The sequence below is a fragment of the Oncorhynchus gorbuscha genome, linkage group LG11, assembly GCF_021184085.1.
Source record: "Oncorhynchus gorbuscha isolate QuinsamMale2020 ecotype Even-year linkage group LG11, OgorEven_v1.0, whole genome shotgun sequence".
Taxonomy (NCBI): domain Eukaryota; kingdom Metazoa; phylum Chordata; class Actinopteri; order Salmoniformes; family Salmonidae; genus Oncorhynchus; species Oncorhynchus gorbuscha.
The window spans coordinates 27,548,979-27,566,701 of record NC_060183.1 but is presented as its reverse complement, the minus strand read 5'-3'; the positions used below and the strand labels follow the sequence as shown (position 1 = coordinate 27,566,701).

Below are 17,723 nucleotides of genomic sequence, written 5' to 3'. Positions count from 1 at the left end.
GACTGCAGTTCAGTGTCGTAACCTACTTCAGTGGGGAAATGCTCACCTTCGATGGCCACTTGCATGCCGGAGAAGTGTGCTCTTCACGGATGAATCCTGGTTTCAACTGTACTCGGCAGATGGCGTCGCGTAATGTCAGCGTTGTGAACAGAGTGCCCAATGGTGGCGGTGGGGTTATGGTATGGGCAGGCGTAAGCTAGACAAAATTGCATTTTATCAATGGCAATTTTAATGCTCAGAGATACAGTGACGAGATCCTGAGGACCATTGTGAGGCCTGTTTTTTTTTTTTTAAGCCCAAAGTCATGCGATTCATCTGCCACCATCACCTCATCTTTTAGCATGATAATGTACGGCTCCATGTCGCAAGGTTCTGTACACAATTCCTGGAAGCTGTAAATGTACTCAGTTCTTCCATGGCTTGCATACTCACACATGCCACTGTAACAGTATAACTTTAGACCGTCCCCTCGCCCATACCCGGGAGCGAACCAGGGACCCTCTGCACACATCAACACAACAGTCACCCACGAAGCATCGTTACCCATCGCTCCACAAAAGCCGCGGCCCTTGCAGAGCCACAACTTCAAGGCCTCAGAGCATGTGACGTCACCGATTGAAACGCTATTTAGTGCACACCACCGCTAACTAGCTAGCCGTTTCACATCCGTTACACCACCCATTGAGCATGTTTGGGATGCTCTGGATCGACGTGTAAACAGCGTTTTCCAAGTTCCCACCAACTTTATATTTTTGTTCATTGTAGATATTACGGAGGAATGTTTGAAGGGATGCATTCTTACTTTTTTGCAATAATTTTGTTTGTACAAAATGTTTCATCAATGTCAATGGCAGGTCTGTGCAAAAGTTGAAGTCGTCAGGATTCAGCACTAGGTGTTAACCCAGTAGAAAAAGGCTTCAAGGAAGGAAAGCAGGGGTTTGTGCAAGACATACTGTAATAGTCCAGTCTTCATGTGATGTAGAAAAGGGTTCAATTTACTTATCGTCTTTTTCACAGGTTCGTCAGTTGGCTGTGTTCAATGGGGTGCTGTGGGCGATGTTAAATTCTCACCTAATAAAGGACCATGGTTCCTTACTCTTTCAACTCAGCAAATAGTGTATTCTTTTACCTCAAACTACAAGATAAGTTTATTTGATAACAATATACATGATTTAAATCTCATGTCGGAGGCTGGCCTACCACATGCTGCCCCCCCAACAGAACATTTGTGTTTGATTGGTGGTGAACAAATGATTGTTATACTATGTTAATGGGAATAAACATTTTAACAATGTACAGTTTGGCCAAGAAAATCTTGCCATGTTTTTTTTCCCCCCAGGTCTTACAATGTATTCTTACATTCATCTTACAGATTCAAAAACATGATGCTAAAAATGACTGTCTGGTGTACTAGGTGATAAAAATGCACACTGTGTTACGGTTTAATTTGTCACACGTGTCGGAAACCACATTAGGTGTGTCCGATATAATCATCCCCCACTCGTGCCAAAGGAACAGCGGTAATAATAAACAAATGCTAATATTAATTTACAAAATGGACAGATCCGGAGAAAGAGCGTAAGACACATTGTCCCCTTGGAGCATATTTTCCCTCTTCCAGATGTGGAAGACCAACATGGAAGGAAGAAAATGATTTTAAGAGGAAAAGACAACTTAACCTTTGCGACACGCACCTGCCACCTGGACAAAAAGGCTAATAGGAGTTGGTATGATCCATCGACAAAATGTTTTTTTTAAAAGGACAGAAAATGTTAAGACATAATCCAGTTAGTATTAGCTTAAAGTGAGAGAGGGAGAAGATGGGAGGTACAGCAGAGGGATAGATAGAGGGTAAAAGAGAGTATGTGAGAGGGTCACACTGAAGTTCTCTAGCTTATAATTTTTTTAAAGGGTCTCCTTTTGATTGGGGGGGGGGGGGGGGGGGAGAGAACGGTTCCCGCATCGTTACTCTCTAGGCCGTGATTGGTTGCCTTGATAATATTTGTGTTCTGTGCTCGTTCAGTCAGTTCATTGGATATTGGCTAAGTGCTCCCGCCACAGCATTGGCCGCTGCGGCCCTGGGGGGGCGGGCTCCTGAAGGTCCACTCCTGCCCGGGCCCGGCCCCCTGCCCCGGCTGCGCCCTGAGCCTCGTTCTTGGGCAGCTTCTTTGCTACAAAGAGAGTAGAGAAGAGTAGAGTGGGCCATTAATGCTGCGTTCATGTCCTCCCAGAAGTAACAGATACACAGAACATCCTAAATGTGGATCTCACCATCTGGACTAGTGAAAGCCAATTCCTATCCTGTTTGCATTGTATTGGTAGTTATTGACGGTAAGTCACTCTGGATAAGAGCGTTTTCTATATAACAAAAATTAAAAGTAAAATGTAGTAGGAATCCACCAATTTGAATTCATCCTATAGCTGGGTTTTCAAAGTGGCAACAATGTAAGGGTGGAGGTCTATTTAGGCTATTGAGATAAACCCATAGAATAGTAATCATACATTCTGTGTGATCACTAAATGAGGACTATAGGCCAATAGTGCTTGGAGTGAGTAAGTTGGGACTCACTGGGTAGATGGTTGCCCTTACCTATGGCCATGAAGATTTCGTTGACATTCATAGCAGTCTTAGCTGAAGTCTCCATGAACAGTAGACTGTTGTCATCGGCATAGGCCTGTGCTTCCTGTAAAGACAGGACAATCATATTATTATTACAGAATTTGTGAGGATTATTCAGGTCTATAACAGGTTCTTAAGCACTAAGGGGGGGTATCCCGGACACAGATTGAGTTTAGACCTGGACTAAAAAGCTATTTAGCCCAGGACAAGGCATAATCTGTGTCCAGGAAATTGGCCCTAAATGACAACATGTGGATGACAAGTATTTTTTGTTTTACATACTGTGCATTCGGAAAGTATTCATACCCCTTCACTTTTTCCACATTTTGTGACAGCCATTTTCTAAAATGGATTAAATTAATAATTCTCCTGCTCAAGCCACACACAATAATGACAAAGGGAAAACAGGTTTTTAGAAATGTTTTGCAAATGTATTAAATAAAAAAACAGAAATACCTAATTTACATAAGTATTCAGACCCTTTGCTAGGAGACTCAAAATTGAGCTCTGGTGCATCCTGTTTCCATTGAGCATCCTTGAGATGTTTCTTCAACTTGGGAGTCCATTTTTGGGGTGCATGACACCCCTGTGTGTGTGTGTGCATATATGAGTCCCACAGTTGACAGTGCATGTCAGAGAAAGAAAAAAAACAAGCCATGAGGTCCGTAGAGCTCAGAGACAGGATTGGTCAAGGCACAGATCTGGGGAAGGGTACCAAAAAATGTCTGCAGCACTGAAGGTTCCCAAGAACACAGTGGCCTCAATCATTCTTAAATGGAAGAAGTTTGGAACCACCCAGACTCTTCTTAGAGGCCTGTATGGTAGAGTGGGCAGACAGCTTCTCAGTAAAAAGTACATGAAAGCCCGCTTGGAGTTTCCCCAAAAGGCACCTAAAGAACTCAGACTGTGAGAAACAAGATTCTGTGGTCTTATGAAACCAAGCGTGAACTCTTTGGCCTGAATGCAAAGCTTCACGTCTGGAGGAAACCAGGTACCGCTCATCATCTTGCTAATACCATCCCTACGGTGAAGCATGGTGGTGGCAGCACCATGCTTTGGGGATGTTTTTCAGCAGCAGGGACTGGGAGACGAGTCAGGATCGAGGAAAATATTTACGGAGCAAAGTACAGAAAATCTGCTCAGGACTTCAGACTGGGGAGAATGACACAGTGGCTTCGGGACAAGTCTCTGAATGACTTTGAGTGGCCCAGTCAGAGTCCGGACTTGAACCCGATTGAACAGGAGAGATCTGGAAATAGCTGTGCAGCGACGCTCCGCATCCAATCTGACTGAGCTTGAGAGGACATGCAGAGAAAAATACAGGTGTGCCAAGTTTGTAGCGTCATACCCAAGAAGACTCAAGGCTGTATCGCTGCCAGAGGTGCTTCAACAAAGCACTAAGTAAAGGGTCTGAATACTTAAGTAAATGCGATTTCAGTTTATAAATGTTAAACTTATTTTTTTAAACAGTTGTTGCTTTGTTATTATGGGGTAAGTGTGTAGATTGATGAGAGGAGAAAAAAACTATTTAATCCATTTTAGAATAAGGCTGTAATGTAGCAACATGTGGAAAAAGTTAAGAGGTCTGAATACTTTCCGACAGCACTTTATGTGTATACAGTTGAAGTATGAAGTTTACATACACTTAGGTTGGAGTCATTAGAACTCGTTTTTCAACCACTCCACCAATTTCTTGTTAACAAACTATAGTTTTGGCAAGTCACTTAGGACATCTACTTTATGCATGACATGTAATTTTTCCAACAATTGTTTCCAGACAGATTATTTCACTGTATCACAATTCCAGTGGGTCAGAAGTTTACATACACTAAGTTGACTGTGCCTTTAAACAGCTCGGGAAAATTTCAGAAAATGAGGTCATGGCTTTAGAAGCTTCTGATAAATTATGTAAATTATGTCAATTAGCCTGAGTCCGTTGGAGGTGTACCTCTGGATGTATTTCAAGGCCTACCTTCAAACTCAGTTCCTCTTTGCTTGACATCAGGGGAAAATCAAAAGAAATCAGCAAAGACCTCAGAAAAAAAATTGTAGACCTCCACAAGTCTGATTCATCCTTGAGAGCAATTTCCAAACGCCTGACAGTACAACGTTCATTTGTACAAACAATACTACGCAAGTATAAACACCGTAGGACCACACAGCCGTCATACTGCTCAGGAAGGAGACTGTGTTCTGTCTCCTAGAGATGAACAGCAAAGAACCTTGTGAAGATGCTGGAGGAAACGAGTACCAAAGTGTCTATATCCACAGTAAAACAAGTCCTATATCGACATAACCTGAAAGGCCGCTCAGCAAGGAAGAAGCCCAAAACCGCCATAAAAAAGCCAGACGATGGTTTGCAACTGCACATGGGGACAAAGATCATACTTTTTGGAGAAATGTCCTCTGGTCTGATGAAACAAAAATAGAACCATTTGAACATAATGACTGTCGTTATGTTTGGAGGAAAAAGGGGGAGGCTTGGGTGAGGGAGGAAAATTATGTGGATATATTGAAGCAACATCTCTAGACATCAGTCAGGAATTTGAAGCTTGGACGCAAATGGGTCTTCCAAACGGACAAGGACCCCAAGCATACTTCCAAAGTTGTGGCAAAATGGCTTAAGGACAACAAAGTCAAGGTATTGGAGTGACCATCACAAAGCCCTGACCTCAACCCTATAATAAAATCTGTTGGCAGAACTAAAAAAGCGTGTGCGAGCAAGGAGGCCTACAAACCTGACTCTGTTACACCAGCTCTGTCAGGAGGAATGGGCCGAAATTCACCCAATTTATTGTGGGAAGCTTATGGAAGGCTACCCAAAACTTTTTACCCACGTTCAACAATTTATAGGCAATGCTACCAAATACTAATTGTGTGTTCGTAAACCTCTGACCCACTGGGAATGTGATGAAAGAAATAAAAGCTGAAATAAATCATTCTCTACTATTATTCTGATATTTCACATTCTTAAAATAAAGTGGTGATCCTGACTGACCTAAGACAGGACATTTTTACTGGGATTAAATGTCAGGAATTGTGATTTTAAATGTATTTGGCTAGGATGGATGGATGGATGGATGGATATTTATTTTTAATTTTTATGTACACTATCATAGTACCACACCAAATAGTAGAAGACCATTTGGACTATGACAAAAAAAAAAAAAATTGTAACAATTGATTCATCAGCATCTGATTTTGTTGTCATTATCATGCCAAATGTTTTGTTATGTTGTCAATCAATGAAACACACACAGCGTGGGAATTATTCTCACCTGGAGATCAACGGCTCTCTTGTTAGCGACGTCGGCCTTGTTCCCAGCCAGAGCGATGACGATGTTGGGGCTGGCTTGTCTCTGCAGCTCCTTCACCCAGTTCTTTGCCCGCGTAAAAGTGTCCTGATGAAACACGCAAAAGGCACAGAATGCATCATTTACATGAAGGTTATGACAGGGTAAGAGAGTTGAACTAAGCTCATAAAGCATTGAGAATTGATATTCTTAAACAACCAAACTATTGGTTTCACTGGTCATTCAAATTCAATTGGATGCCCTGCCTACACAGTTGTAAGGTGTAACAGATAAAGAGCCTTTACGCACTCGGTTGGTGATGTCGTAGACCACAATTGCCGCCTGGGCTCCTCTGTAGTACATGGGCGCCAGGCTGTGGTATCGCTCCTGGCCTGCCGTGTCCCAAATCTCAAACTTGACTGTCGTGTCGTCCAGGCAGACAGTCTGTGTGAGGAAGGCAGCTGGAAAATAGTAAGATGGAGGAAGGGAGGGAAGAAGAGTTAAGAGGATATGTCAGGGGAGGAAAAAGAGCAGTGTTCATGACTCTCGGAGGTGTCTTATATAGCGCAGACTTTATTCCTACATGACAGAGAAACAGGTCTATTCCACTTAATACATTTATACCTGCACGTCTATCAGTAACGTTGCACCGCAATTGAGTGGGCCATGACACGGGGTTGACATGTCAATCTCTCCCACTCGCTTCAATGTCAACATTTGTTTTGTCATTACGGGCACTTAAAACCTATCCAGTGTAGGGTACGGTTTCAGTTGCAGTTCCTCAATTTGCTCTATGCTAGAGGAGGCCTACGAACCGAACCGTACACGCACAGGTAAAAAAATAATATAAAAAAAACAGAGACGTTAAAAAAAAGTAACTTTGATACGGTTCTATTTTTATAATACAAAACATACACATAAACAATTTATCTGTGAATTCTGAAAAGCTATCCAGGGATCGTTCCATAGGGTTGTGTTTTTTAGGGGGTGATATTAGTTCTTGTAGAATACGTTCAAATCTTCGTCAATATGGTTGAAGTGTTCTTAACTATGAAGTTGTTCATTTTCTTTGCTTTATCCATTCGAAAATAGACACGTGAAAAGATTGGGACGAGCATGCACATCTTCAATATGTACCCATTGTTCCTCTTTAGCGCATTTAACTATGTCGCAAGTAAAAGCCCTGGGTGGCAAATTGATACCACCCTCAGACTTGGGAAGTTGTAAAAAATTCATTTTTATTCTATGAGTATCAACGTGACTTCTATTGATAGTCCACAGTGACTAAGTGACTAACAGTGACTAATAAAATAATAATAAAATGGATACTATCAACAAATAGGGACTTTGTAATAGGCTCATAATGTTATGCAAGGTCATTTGAACAAAAAAAAAAAATGAATTTTTGGTATCCTTTGGGATTTTTAACCATGTCCTGCCAAACAGGTTGGAGGATTAAGTTCGTAACGAGCACAGCACTGCTGCTTCTACGGATCAGAACTGCAAAGAGAAATGCTAATCCCATGTCTGTAAACTACAAACACTAGAATTCCACAATCACATGACAGTGCAGAGAGTCCATGGCCTCGTTCCAATCCTTCCTTCCTACCTCCCTTTATTGAGCCCAATCACTGACATGACTGGGTCATTAAATCTTTGATTACTTACTAGAAGGGAGGAAGAAAGATAGCATTTTTGAACAAGGCCCATTTCTCCAGCAGTGAAGAGGACCCATGAGGCATGTCAATCTTTGACCCCTCTAACAATTCTAACATTGCGGTCATTTCCTGTGCCCTCTATCGTTGACTGGAGCTTACTATTGTGAATTGCATACGATAGGCTTATATCCGGCAGACATGCTGTTCTACAGTGTTAATCCTTTTCATTTTTGGAGGTTAATGGCATCTCCACTACAGTAGCATCGTCCTCTACATTGACTTGCTTGAGCATACATTGCGTTGATTACAAAAGGTCAAATAATGGTTAAATAAATGCAATTTGTGTCAACCCTACACTTTTTCCTTTTGTCTGACCTCTATATATATATATATATATATATATATACACACACACACAGTGAATAACTCACCTCCAATGGTGCTCTCTTGGTACTCCTGAAACTGGCCCTTGACGAAGCGCAGCACCAGACTGGACTTGCCCACCGCCGATTCCCCCAGCAGCACCAGCTTGAACTGGCAGATCTTGTTGCCTGCCGCCGGGCCGTTGGGTCGCGCCGGTCCTCCACGACCCGCCATGGAGCTGTGCAGAGGCTATCCTGAATGAGAGGGGCTTGGCCACGCCAAGAGAGACTGCAGGGGGGGGGTCTGGAGCAGCAGTGGAATTCCGATACGTGGGGGCAGCGGTTGGGATCCGTATAACACGGGCACAGATGGGGATTAGGTTAGAAGGGCTGAGCTGATCAGCGCCGGAAACCAGACAAAGTGAAGAGAAGAAGTTCAGCAACTGGGGTGTTGGTGTAGAGAAAAGATAGATAAACGATTACTGACAAGAAGTAGAAGCATTACAAAAATACCAGTTAGTCTGGCTGGAAAGTCCCTGCAGGTATAGGTGGAAGTGGAAGTTAGGCAAACCACACCGGTCCTCATGTGAGAGCAGTCTTGCTATTGGCCACCTTATCTTCCTGGCATGATGTGTCAATATTGATAACTCAAACACTGGCAGATATGAAGTAGAGCCTCTTCAGTTAATGTGTTGGTAGGCAGTTGGCCTATTCAATTTCAACCAAAGCGTTATAAACCATGTCCAGAAATACCTCCACGGGGTGCATCTTGTCAGTCTGATTTTGCATGGCTGGCTAAAAACCATTTACAAACTATGTAAATGGCACTCTTTATCAATGATGTAGATGACTGATAGAGCCGGGGCACTGTGTTCACGCCACCGCACCTTGTAGAATAGAATTCCATTATTTCCTATGGAGTACTGCTCCTACTGGGGAGTGCCAATATGGCTGACAGGTGGCTTCCAAAGGCTCTCAATGTCCAATACATAGCTTCAGCAACCAGGGTTTATTTACATCATTGCTCTTTACTTTACTGTTTGATGCCATCTATGTACACTGAACAAAAATATAAAAACGCAACATGTAAAGTGTTGGTCCAATGTTCCAAAAGCTCAAATAAAAAGATACCAGAAGTGCTCCATACGGACAAAAGCTTATTTCGCTCAGATTTCGCACACAAATGTGTTTACACACCTGTTAGTGAGCATTTGCTTTGCTAACATAATCCATCCACCTGACGAGTGTTGCATATCAAGAAGCTGATTAAACAGCATGATAATTACACAGGTACACCTTGTGCTGGGGACAATTAAAGGCCACTAAAATGTGCAGTTTTGTCAAAACACAATGCCACAGATGTCAAGTTGAGGGGGCGTGCAATTGGCATGCTAACTGCAAACATATGTCCACCAGCGCTGTTGTCAGAGAAAAAGGTCACCTCCAATGTCGTTTTAGAAAATTTGGCAGTATGTCTAACCGGCCTCACAACCACAGACCATATGTATGGTGTTGTGTGGGCGAGCGGTTTGAGTTTATTTTTACAGGGACAGTGCACATTAATCAATGTTTCAGTAAAAAAGTGCCGGTTTTAGCCAACCAGCTCATTTTCAACCGCAGTCCCTGGCAGATTAGTTTGCTGATGTCAACGTTGTAACGGAGTGACCCATGGTAGCCCGGGGGGTTATGGTATGGGCAGGCATAAACTATGGACAACGAACACATTTTATCGATGGCAATTCGAATGCACTGAGATACCGTGGCAAGATTCTGAGACCCATTGTCGTGCCATTCATCCTCCGCCATATAATGCACGGCCCCAAGGATCTGTACACAATTCTTGGAAGCTGAAAATGTCCCAGTTCTTCCATTGCCTGCATACTCACCAGACATGTCACCGATTGACCATGTGTGGATGCTCTGGATCGACGTGTATGACAGTTTGTTCCAGGTCCCGACAATACCCAGCAACTTCGCACAGCCATTAAAGAGTGGGGACAATATTCCAAAGCCTGATCAACTTTCTGCAAAGGAGATATGTGGTGCTGCATGAAGCAAATGGTGGTCTCACCAGATACTGACTGGTTCTGATCCACGCATCTACCTTTAAGGTATCTGTGACCAACATGGGGCCTAATGAATTCATTTAATTTGACTGATTTCCTTAAATTAACTAACTCAGCAACATCTTTGAAATTGTTGCGTTTATATTTATGTTCACGAACTGTCTGTCCAAAAGCTGTCACTGGCGTAACGTTCGCTAGCTACAACAAAGTACAACAAAGTCTACCAGTTCAACAACCATATGACAGACAGGTCATACGTTAACTAGCTAACTTAGATGACAAAACAACAGTCAGTAAGTAAGTGGAAAATGCATAGATAGTTGACTAGCAGCAATGGCTGGTGCATTTTAGTAGCTTTACTCGCCACTACGCTAGCATTTCTAGTTAGCTAGCTGACTACTCTAGCTAGGTATCAAATCGTATTTGTCACATGCGCCGAATACAACAGGTGTAGACTTTACCGTGAAATGCTTACTTACGATCTCGTACCCAACGATGCAGTTAAAAAAAATATTGTTTAAACAATATAACAAAAAGAGAACACATACAAGGACGGCACACAAATATGATCAACTATTATTTAGAGGGGAAATGTGTTCTTTCTTACCGATTTAGATTCCAGTCGTAGTATTTGCCCTTAATTTTCAAATTACTGTTTTTGATGTTTGATTCACTTATCAGTGTGGCGAATGACTCTATCCTGTATTTCCGCGTTGTGTAACTGAACATCCGGGTTACACACACCTTCCTGAAACGAGGCTCTCGAATCTGGAGTAGTGGGATGAGAAAGCTCAGGTTTTTATTTGCAAAACACGCTGCCTAGGTAGTCTTGACTCTAGGCTAGACTACCGTACACTGACACCGGAACCTCAAAATGCAAAACCAGCCCCCGAAAGGAAGAAGGTAAATGGATAGGTAGCCTGTCGGTATCAGTTGTTGCAGTGGCCACCTCTGCAGATATTTTCCAAAAAACTAACTAACGTTGCCTAAGTTATCTAGCTATGCACTAGTCCATGACTCTGTTCCATTAATGTCACATTACACAATGACTCATTGGACGAAGCGTCTTCTGCTAAGGGGGAATTTTGTGAAGAGTCCGGAAGTTCAATCTGCACATTAACACTCGTCGCTTGCGGTACGGTTTTGGAAGCATAAGGACCTTATCTTTCATATCAGCAAGAAATAATAAAAAATAATACAAATCATACGCACCTTACGGCCATATGTCCATGTTACAGTGCTTGTTTACGAAAGACGAGTCGACCACCTGTGCAATTAGCTACCTATCACGAAAGGGCCATGTGTTTCGAAAGCCGTATAACAAGCTATGATTATTGACGTGTTAAAACAAAATGTCGGAATTGTCGTTTACACGAGGCAGTCGTAAGAGAAGCTAATGACTTAAAATTGAATGGAGAAGAAGGTAGAATGCAACCTACAGTCTGAGAACTAGCTATGCACCAACAAAAACGAGTGTCACACATTACTTTAACAACTGTGTAGAAGATGTCAACCGATTAATCGGAATGGCCGATTTAAAGTTTTCATAATGTGTAATAGGCCTTTTTGGGTGCCGATTACGGCCGATTATATTGCAATCCACGAGGAGACTTGCGTGGCAGGTTGACCACCTGTTACGAGTGCAGACTGAAAGGAGCCATGGTAAATTGCTAGCTAGCATTAAAGTTATTTCATAAAATACAATTTTAACATCACTAGTTAACTACACATGGTTGATGATATTACTAGTTTAATTAGCTTGTCCTGCGTTGCATATAATGTGGTGCCTGCAATTGTGTTACTTCTCTTGCGTTCAGTGTAAGCAGAGTTAGTGTCGCCAATTGAGCTACTTTGTCGCTATATTTAGCAGTATTCAGACCCCTCTAGAGACACATTTTCAAAAAAAATTGACTAGTGACAAATCTAGCAACTTTTTCTGGTGTTATTGGAGACTCTGATGTGATAGCACGTATCGTTCTTACTCCGTGGGCCCCACGCTGTCCCAAAGCACTCACAGGCGGCCCAGTCCTCCCGCAGCAGTCCCTCCCAGCTGCAGTCAGAGCAGGAGATGTTCACCCCTCCTCATCCAGATTGCAAATGAATCGCGCATGCGGGAGAAGCCACCACTGGCTGATCCCACCCTGGCTTACATTCAGGGCAGGATGTAAAATGTTTTTTTTTTGTCTAAAATAAATCACTGCATTTGACTCAGTCACTTACTCACCTTGTCCACTGTTTGTGTGCCTCTCTGTGACATAAGCTAAACATCTAGCTGGCTAGCTCATCATGTCTTGGTCTAAACTGTACACTGAAAAATACAGAAAGGAGTGGGAATCAAACCCTGAATTCGAAGGCTGGTTGAAGCCGTTTATTGGAGATGATACACGGACATACTGCCTGTATTGTAAGGCTGATTTCTACGCCAAACTTAGTGATGTAAAAAACTGCATGACAACTCAAAACATACTCAAAAGGCAAAGCCTTATTACAGTTCCACCCAAAACAAGCTGCCTGCCATGTATGGTTCCAAAAATTGACTGCAAAAAAAGGATGAGACCACCGTGGCATTAGCTATCGCTGAACACTGTTCCGTGCTGGCATGTGATCACATTGGAGAAGGATGTAGAGCTACTTTCTCAGACTCCACTGCTGCTACCCACTTCAAAGTGCACAGAAATGATTAATGGTGTTCTAGCACCATACTTTCTGAAAAAGTTGCTCGCAGATGTGGGTGACCAGCGTTTCAGCCTCCTCCTCGATGAGTCCACAGATGTAAGTGTTTTTCAGTACCTGGGGGTTGTGATAAGGTACTTTAGTGACACCAAGCAGACAATTGTATCAACATTTCTGGGGCTTGTTGAGTTGGAGGGAGGCGATGCCAAATCTATAGCCCCTGCTGTTGTGGCTTTCCTCAAAGTGTTCTCTTAAAAAATAAACTCCTGGGGATAGGGACTGACAATGCCTCTGTTATGATGGGTATTAACAATGGGGTCCATAAAGTGCTGAAGGAGGAGTATGGCTTCACATATCTGGTTCTTATTCGCTGTGTGCGTCACTCTCTGCAGCTTGCTGTAAGTCATGCTTCCAATGACACCATCCCCTGTAGTGTGGAGTACTTGGTACGAGAGACTTATAACTGGGTTTTCAGTGTCTCCAAAGCGCAGAGAGGCCTACATGGCCATATATGAGACCATCAACTGTGGGGAGAAACCTTTACAGATAACCAAGGTGTGTGCCACACGTTGGCTCTTCATTGAACCTGCGGTTTCACGCATTTTGGACCAGTGGGGGGAGGAGCTTAGGCTGCATTTCGCAATCACCAAGTCCATGGCTGAGGTTTTATACTCCCATGTAATGTGATCCTCAAAACATTGTATCTGACTTTTTTGAAGTCAGTGCTGGTTGAGGAACAGTTAGCCATCAAAGCTTTTGAGGGAGAGCAAGTAGATCCTCTTAAGCTACTTGACAGCTTGGTTAGCCTGATCAAGTTTTTGAGCAGCAGGGTGCTGAATCCACTGGCAAATGTTGATGTACTCAAAGGGCCAATAGATGGATACATCAGTCCCAAACCGTACCTTGGTTACCTTTTTGAGTCAAAGGCAGCTGAGCTCCACCTTGCGCCTGAGGATGGAAACAATGCCCGAAAGCGGTGTGTAGCCTTCACCATTTCCCTCACTAATGAGTTGAGGATGAGACTGCCGGACAACATTTAAGAATTGCAGGACATGTCAGTTTTTAATGTGGAGGACACTAAAGCACAATAAGAGCCCTGGAGAAATAGAAGAAATTGCCAAGCTCCTTGCTGAACCTCAGTTGCTGAACCTGCCATAGAGAGCCTTGACCAAAATGATGATGACCCACTCTTCTGTGAGCCAGCACAGTCTTGAAAAGAATTACCTGAATTAGGGCCAGACTAGTTACCATAACTTTCTCACATTGTCATTGACAGTTTTTTCTATTGTCAATTTTTGGTCCATTTAGATTGTTATAAAACAAATGTAAAAAATGTTATGGTTAAAAATGTTAAAGTTTTACTGTGACTTGTTGTAGGCTCCTAAGTGTACCACAAGGTTAAAAACCAAATAAAATTAAGAAAACTAAACTAAAAAAATAATATTTTGGGTCACTTTTGCCGGTCCCAATCCCGGATAAATGAGGAGGGTTGGAATTGTGACATAAAAAAAAAACAAGAATCGACAGAAGAAAGTTCATTTGTAGTTCTAAACATATTTTGTGTGTTTTTTATTCACTTTTTGTCTCTCCCACGATATTTACATTTACATTTAAGTCATTTAGCAGACGCTCTTATCCAGAGCGACTTACAAATTGGTGCATTCACCTTATGACATCCAGTAGAACAGCCACTTTACAATAGTGCATCTAAATCTTTTAAGGGGGGGGGGGGGGTGAGAAGGATTACTTTATCCTATCCTAGGTATTCCTTAAATAGGTGGGGTTTCAGGTGTCTCCGGAAGGTGGTGATTGACTCCGCTGTCCTGGCGTCGTGAGGGAGTTTGTTCCACCATTGGGGGGGCCAGAGCAGCGAACAGTTTTGACTGGGCTGAGCGGGAACTGTACTTCCTCAGTGGTAGGGAGGCAACGTTATTCCTCTCTCCTACAGCGCCCATCACAATTATATGCACATGGCCAATTATGCAAATTAGGTGATGGCCAATAGCCAATAGCTACATTCCTTACTGAGGAGTTGGCAACACTGGTCAGGGTATATGCATCAGTTTGGGTCGCCTGGCTCGTTGCGAACTGTGTAAAGACCATTTCTTCCTAACAAAGACCGTAATTAATTTACCAAAATTTTACATAATTATGACAACATTGAAGGTTGTGCAATGTAACACCAATATTTAGACTTAGGGTTGCCACCCGTTCGATAAAATACGTAACGGTTCCGTATTTACTAATCCAGGCACTTGTCATCTCCCGTCTGGATTACTGCAACTCGCTGTTGGCTGGGCTCCCTGCCTGTGCCATTAAACCCCTACAACTCATCCAGAACGCCGCAGCCCGTCTGGTGTTCAACCTTCCCAAGTTCTCTCACGTCACCCCGCTCCTCCGCTCTCTCCACTGGCTTCCAGTTGAAGCTCGCATCCGCTACAAGACCATGGTGCTTGCCTACGGAGCTGTGAGGGGAACGGCACCTCAGTACCTCCAGGCTCTGATCAGGCCCTACACCCAAACAAGGGCACTGCGTTCATCCACCTCTGGCCTGCTCGCCTCCCTACCACTGAGGAAGTACAGTTCCCGCTCTGCCCAGTCAAAACTGTTCGCTGCTCTGGCCCCCCCAATGGTGGAACAAACTCCCTCACGACGCCAGGACAGCGGAGTCAATCACCACCTTCCGGAGACACCTGAAACCCCACCTCTTTAAGGAATACCTAGGATAGGATAAGTAATCCTTCTCACCCCCCCCCCCCCCTTTAAGATTTAGATGCACTATTGTAAAGTGACTGTTCCACTGGATGTCATAAGGTGAATGCACCAATTTGTAAGTCGCTCTGGATAAGAGCGTCTGCTAAATGACTTAAATGTAAATGTAAGACTGTTTTGGTCCATGTTTGCTCTGCTCTAGTGTACTATAAAATAGATGGCTCTCCTATTCTTAACACTTTGCCCAGTCATATTCAAGGATAGAACTGGCTTTCTAAAAATAAATAAAAGGTTTGATCACGTTTGATGTTCATTAGTCACTTATAAAGACTACAGGACGTTACTTATTTCGAAGGATTTCAACAACAAAAACCTGTGAGGTTTGTAGGGCTTTATTTGAATAGAAATAGAGGATTAGGTAACAGAATAAAGCGGCGTAGAGGTCCTTTGACGGAACGTGTGGAGGTGAAGGAAGAGATAACCGCACTCGTGAACTGGGCTAAGGAACAGAAGTTGGGTTTTGGAGAAATTGCCATCAGTGCGTGCTCTGCAAGCAATGTAGTGGATGAAGGCGCTGCAAGAGCGTGGTGAACGGATAGATGTGATTATAGACAGCGAGGAAGAAGGAGAAGAGCCAAGTGTAGTGGGAAGATGTGTGTTGAGGAAAAATGGAGCCAGACATGATAAAGAAGAATCTGGACCAGTAGGAGTGACATTTTTGGTGAATGTGGACCCTTGCCTTTTGGTGGATCCATTTGTGGTTTCAGGGTGGATGGGAAAGGAGTTTGGTTCAGTTGAATCAGTGACGGTAACCTGTAGTGGACTTGTGATATTTGTTTTGTGTTTCTTCTGACCAGAGGGAGAAGGCGCTCCGTGTCACACAACTTGGGTGATCTGTTCGATCTTTTTCTTGCTTTGCTTTTAGGAACGGGGTACCATTAAGTGATTTCTAGGGTAGGGTTAATTGTAGAGGTGGAGCAACTGAAGTTGGGAATTCCAGGGGTTCATAGGAGTCATTGTCAGTCCTTTTGAGTTTTGAGTCAGAGTCTCCAAGACAGTCATGTTAGGATATATCAGTTATCCTTTTTGAGCTTTTGTGTAGAATTCACCGCGCTGTTTCAGGTGCGGCGTTTATGGTCATGGCGCAGCAGTGTGTAGGAGGGTGATTCCAAGATTTGGGAAGTGTGCAGGAAGGCCTTGGACAGAGGATTGTGTAGTTTCGGTGGATAAAGTTGTGTGTCAACTGTAGGGGCGCCCATGTTGCTGGGGATCGGAAGGGTCCGGTGCGAGAGAGGCAGGTTGAAGTGGCCAGAGTCAGAGTAGTGCTGAAGGTTTCGTATGCTGAGGCAATGAAGAAAGTAGAGGAGGATGGGTCAAGGGTGAGGGATCCTTTTTATTTTTTAAATATTTTTTTTCACCTTTATTTAACCAGGTAGGCTAGTTGAGAACAAGTTCCCATTTACAATTTAGAGGATCCCAGTGAGCAGTATATTTGTGTCAGGACTGAGGGAGTTATTTATGCTTCAGTAAGGTTTGCTTCTTAGCATTCATAGCAAGGGTTATCAACTGTACTGCAGAAATGGAATGTAAATCACAGAACATAGATGTGGTGGCAGCTGTAGAGAAGTATTTGGGTATACCAGATTTGAGTTACATGGTGTGTTGAAGGATGGTGTCCTGTCCTCCCAGGCTGTTGGCATGGTGCAGGAGCAGATAGTGTCAAAGTAGTGGAATGTGGTAGTGGGTTTTTAATGAGTGTACGTGGCAGCTGCGGAGAAGTAACTTGGTGTACAACATTTTACTGCAGAAAATGTAATGGCGTGGTGATTTGTAATTGTTTTAATGAAATAGTGGTATATAGGTGTAGGGTTAGTCTGTGGTGCAAATAATAAAAAATTATAAAACATTTGTAACAGGAATAATGAAGATAATTTAATGTAGGTAGGCCGTGACCAACCTCACACTCCACTAGCTGGCGATGTAAGCACCTTCAGGTTGGTTGCGATCCGCGAAACAAATTTAAATAATAAGACAAAAATAACCTGCAGGTTCCATATTTGGGTTATGGGTGGTTTGTATATGGATCGGCAGCCAAAACGGCACTATAGCGCCTGTATAGGATAAAGTTAAGGGCCCTGAGATTGTGTGTGGGTGCCTTCAGGACGACCTCTGTTGAGGCATTGCAGGTGGATAGTGGGGAACTGCCACTAAGGATAAGGCGGACAATCTTGCGTGAGGTTGAAAGGGAGTTCAGAGAGACATCCTGCAGTCACAGCTACTGGGGAATGCTGGGAGCAAGGAGTGGGTATTCAGAGGGAGTACGGGAAGACAATTGGGCA

At 43.2% G+C, this 17,723-nt stretch overlaps 1 protein-coding gene across 1 annotated transcript; it reads right to left on the bottom strand.

Annotated features, from left to right (window-relative positions):
- Positions 1–1,123: 1,123 nt before the first annotated feature.
- Positions 1,124–11,029, bottom strand: LOC124048430 (ras-related protein Rab-5C-like). Its single transcript, XM_046369212.1, is given in 7 exon segments — positions 1,124–2,084; positions 2,086–2,171; positions 2,591–2,684; positions 5,899–6,021; positions 6,223–6,374; positions 8,003–8,376; positions 10,607–11,029. Coding segments are annotated over 6 exon segments (663 nt in total). The 5' UTR covers positions 8,169–8,376; positions 10,607–11,029; the 3' UTR covers positions 1,124–2,042.
- Between the last annotated feature and the right edge of the window lie 6,694 nt (positions 11,030–17,723).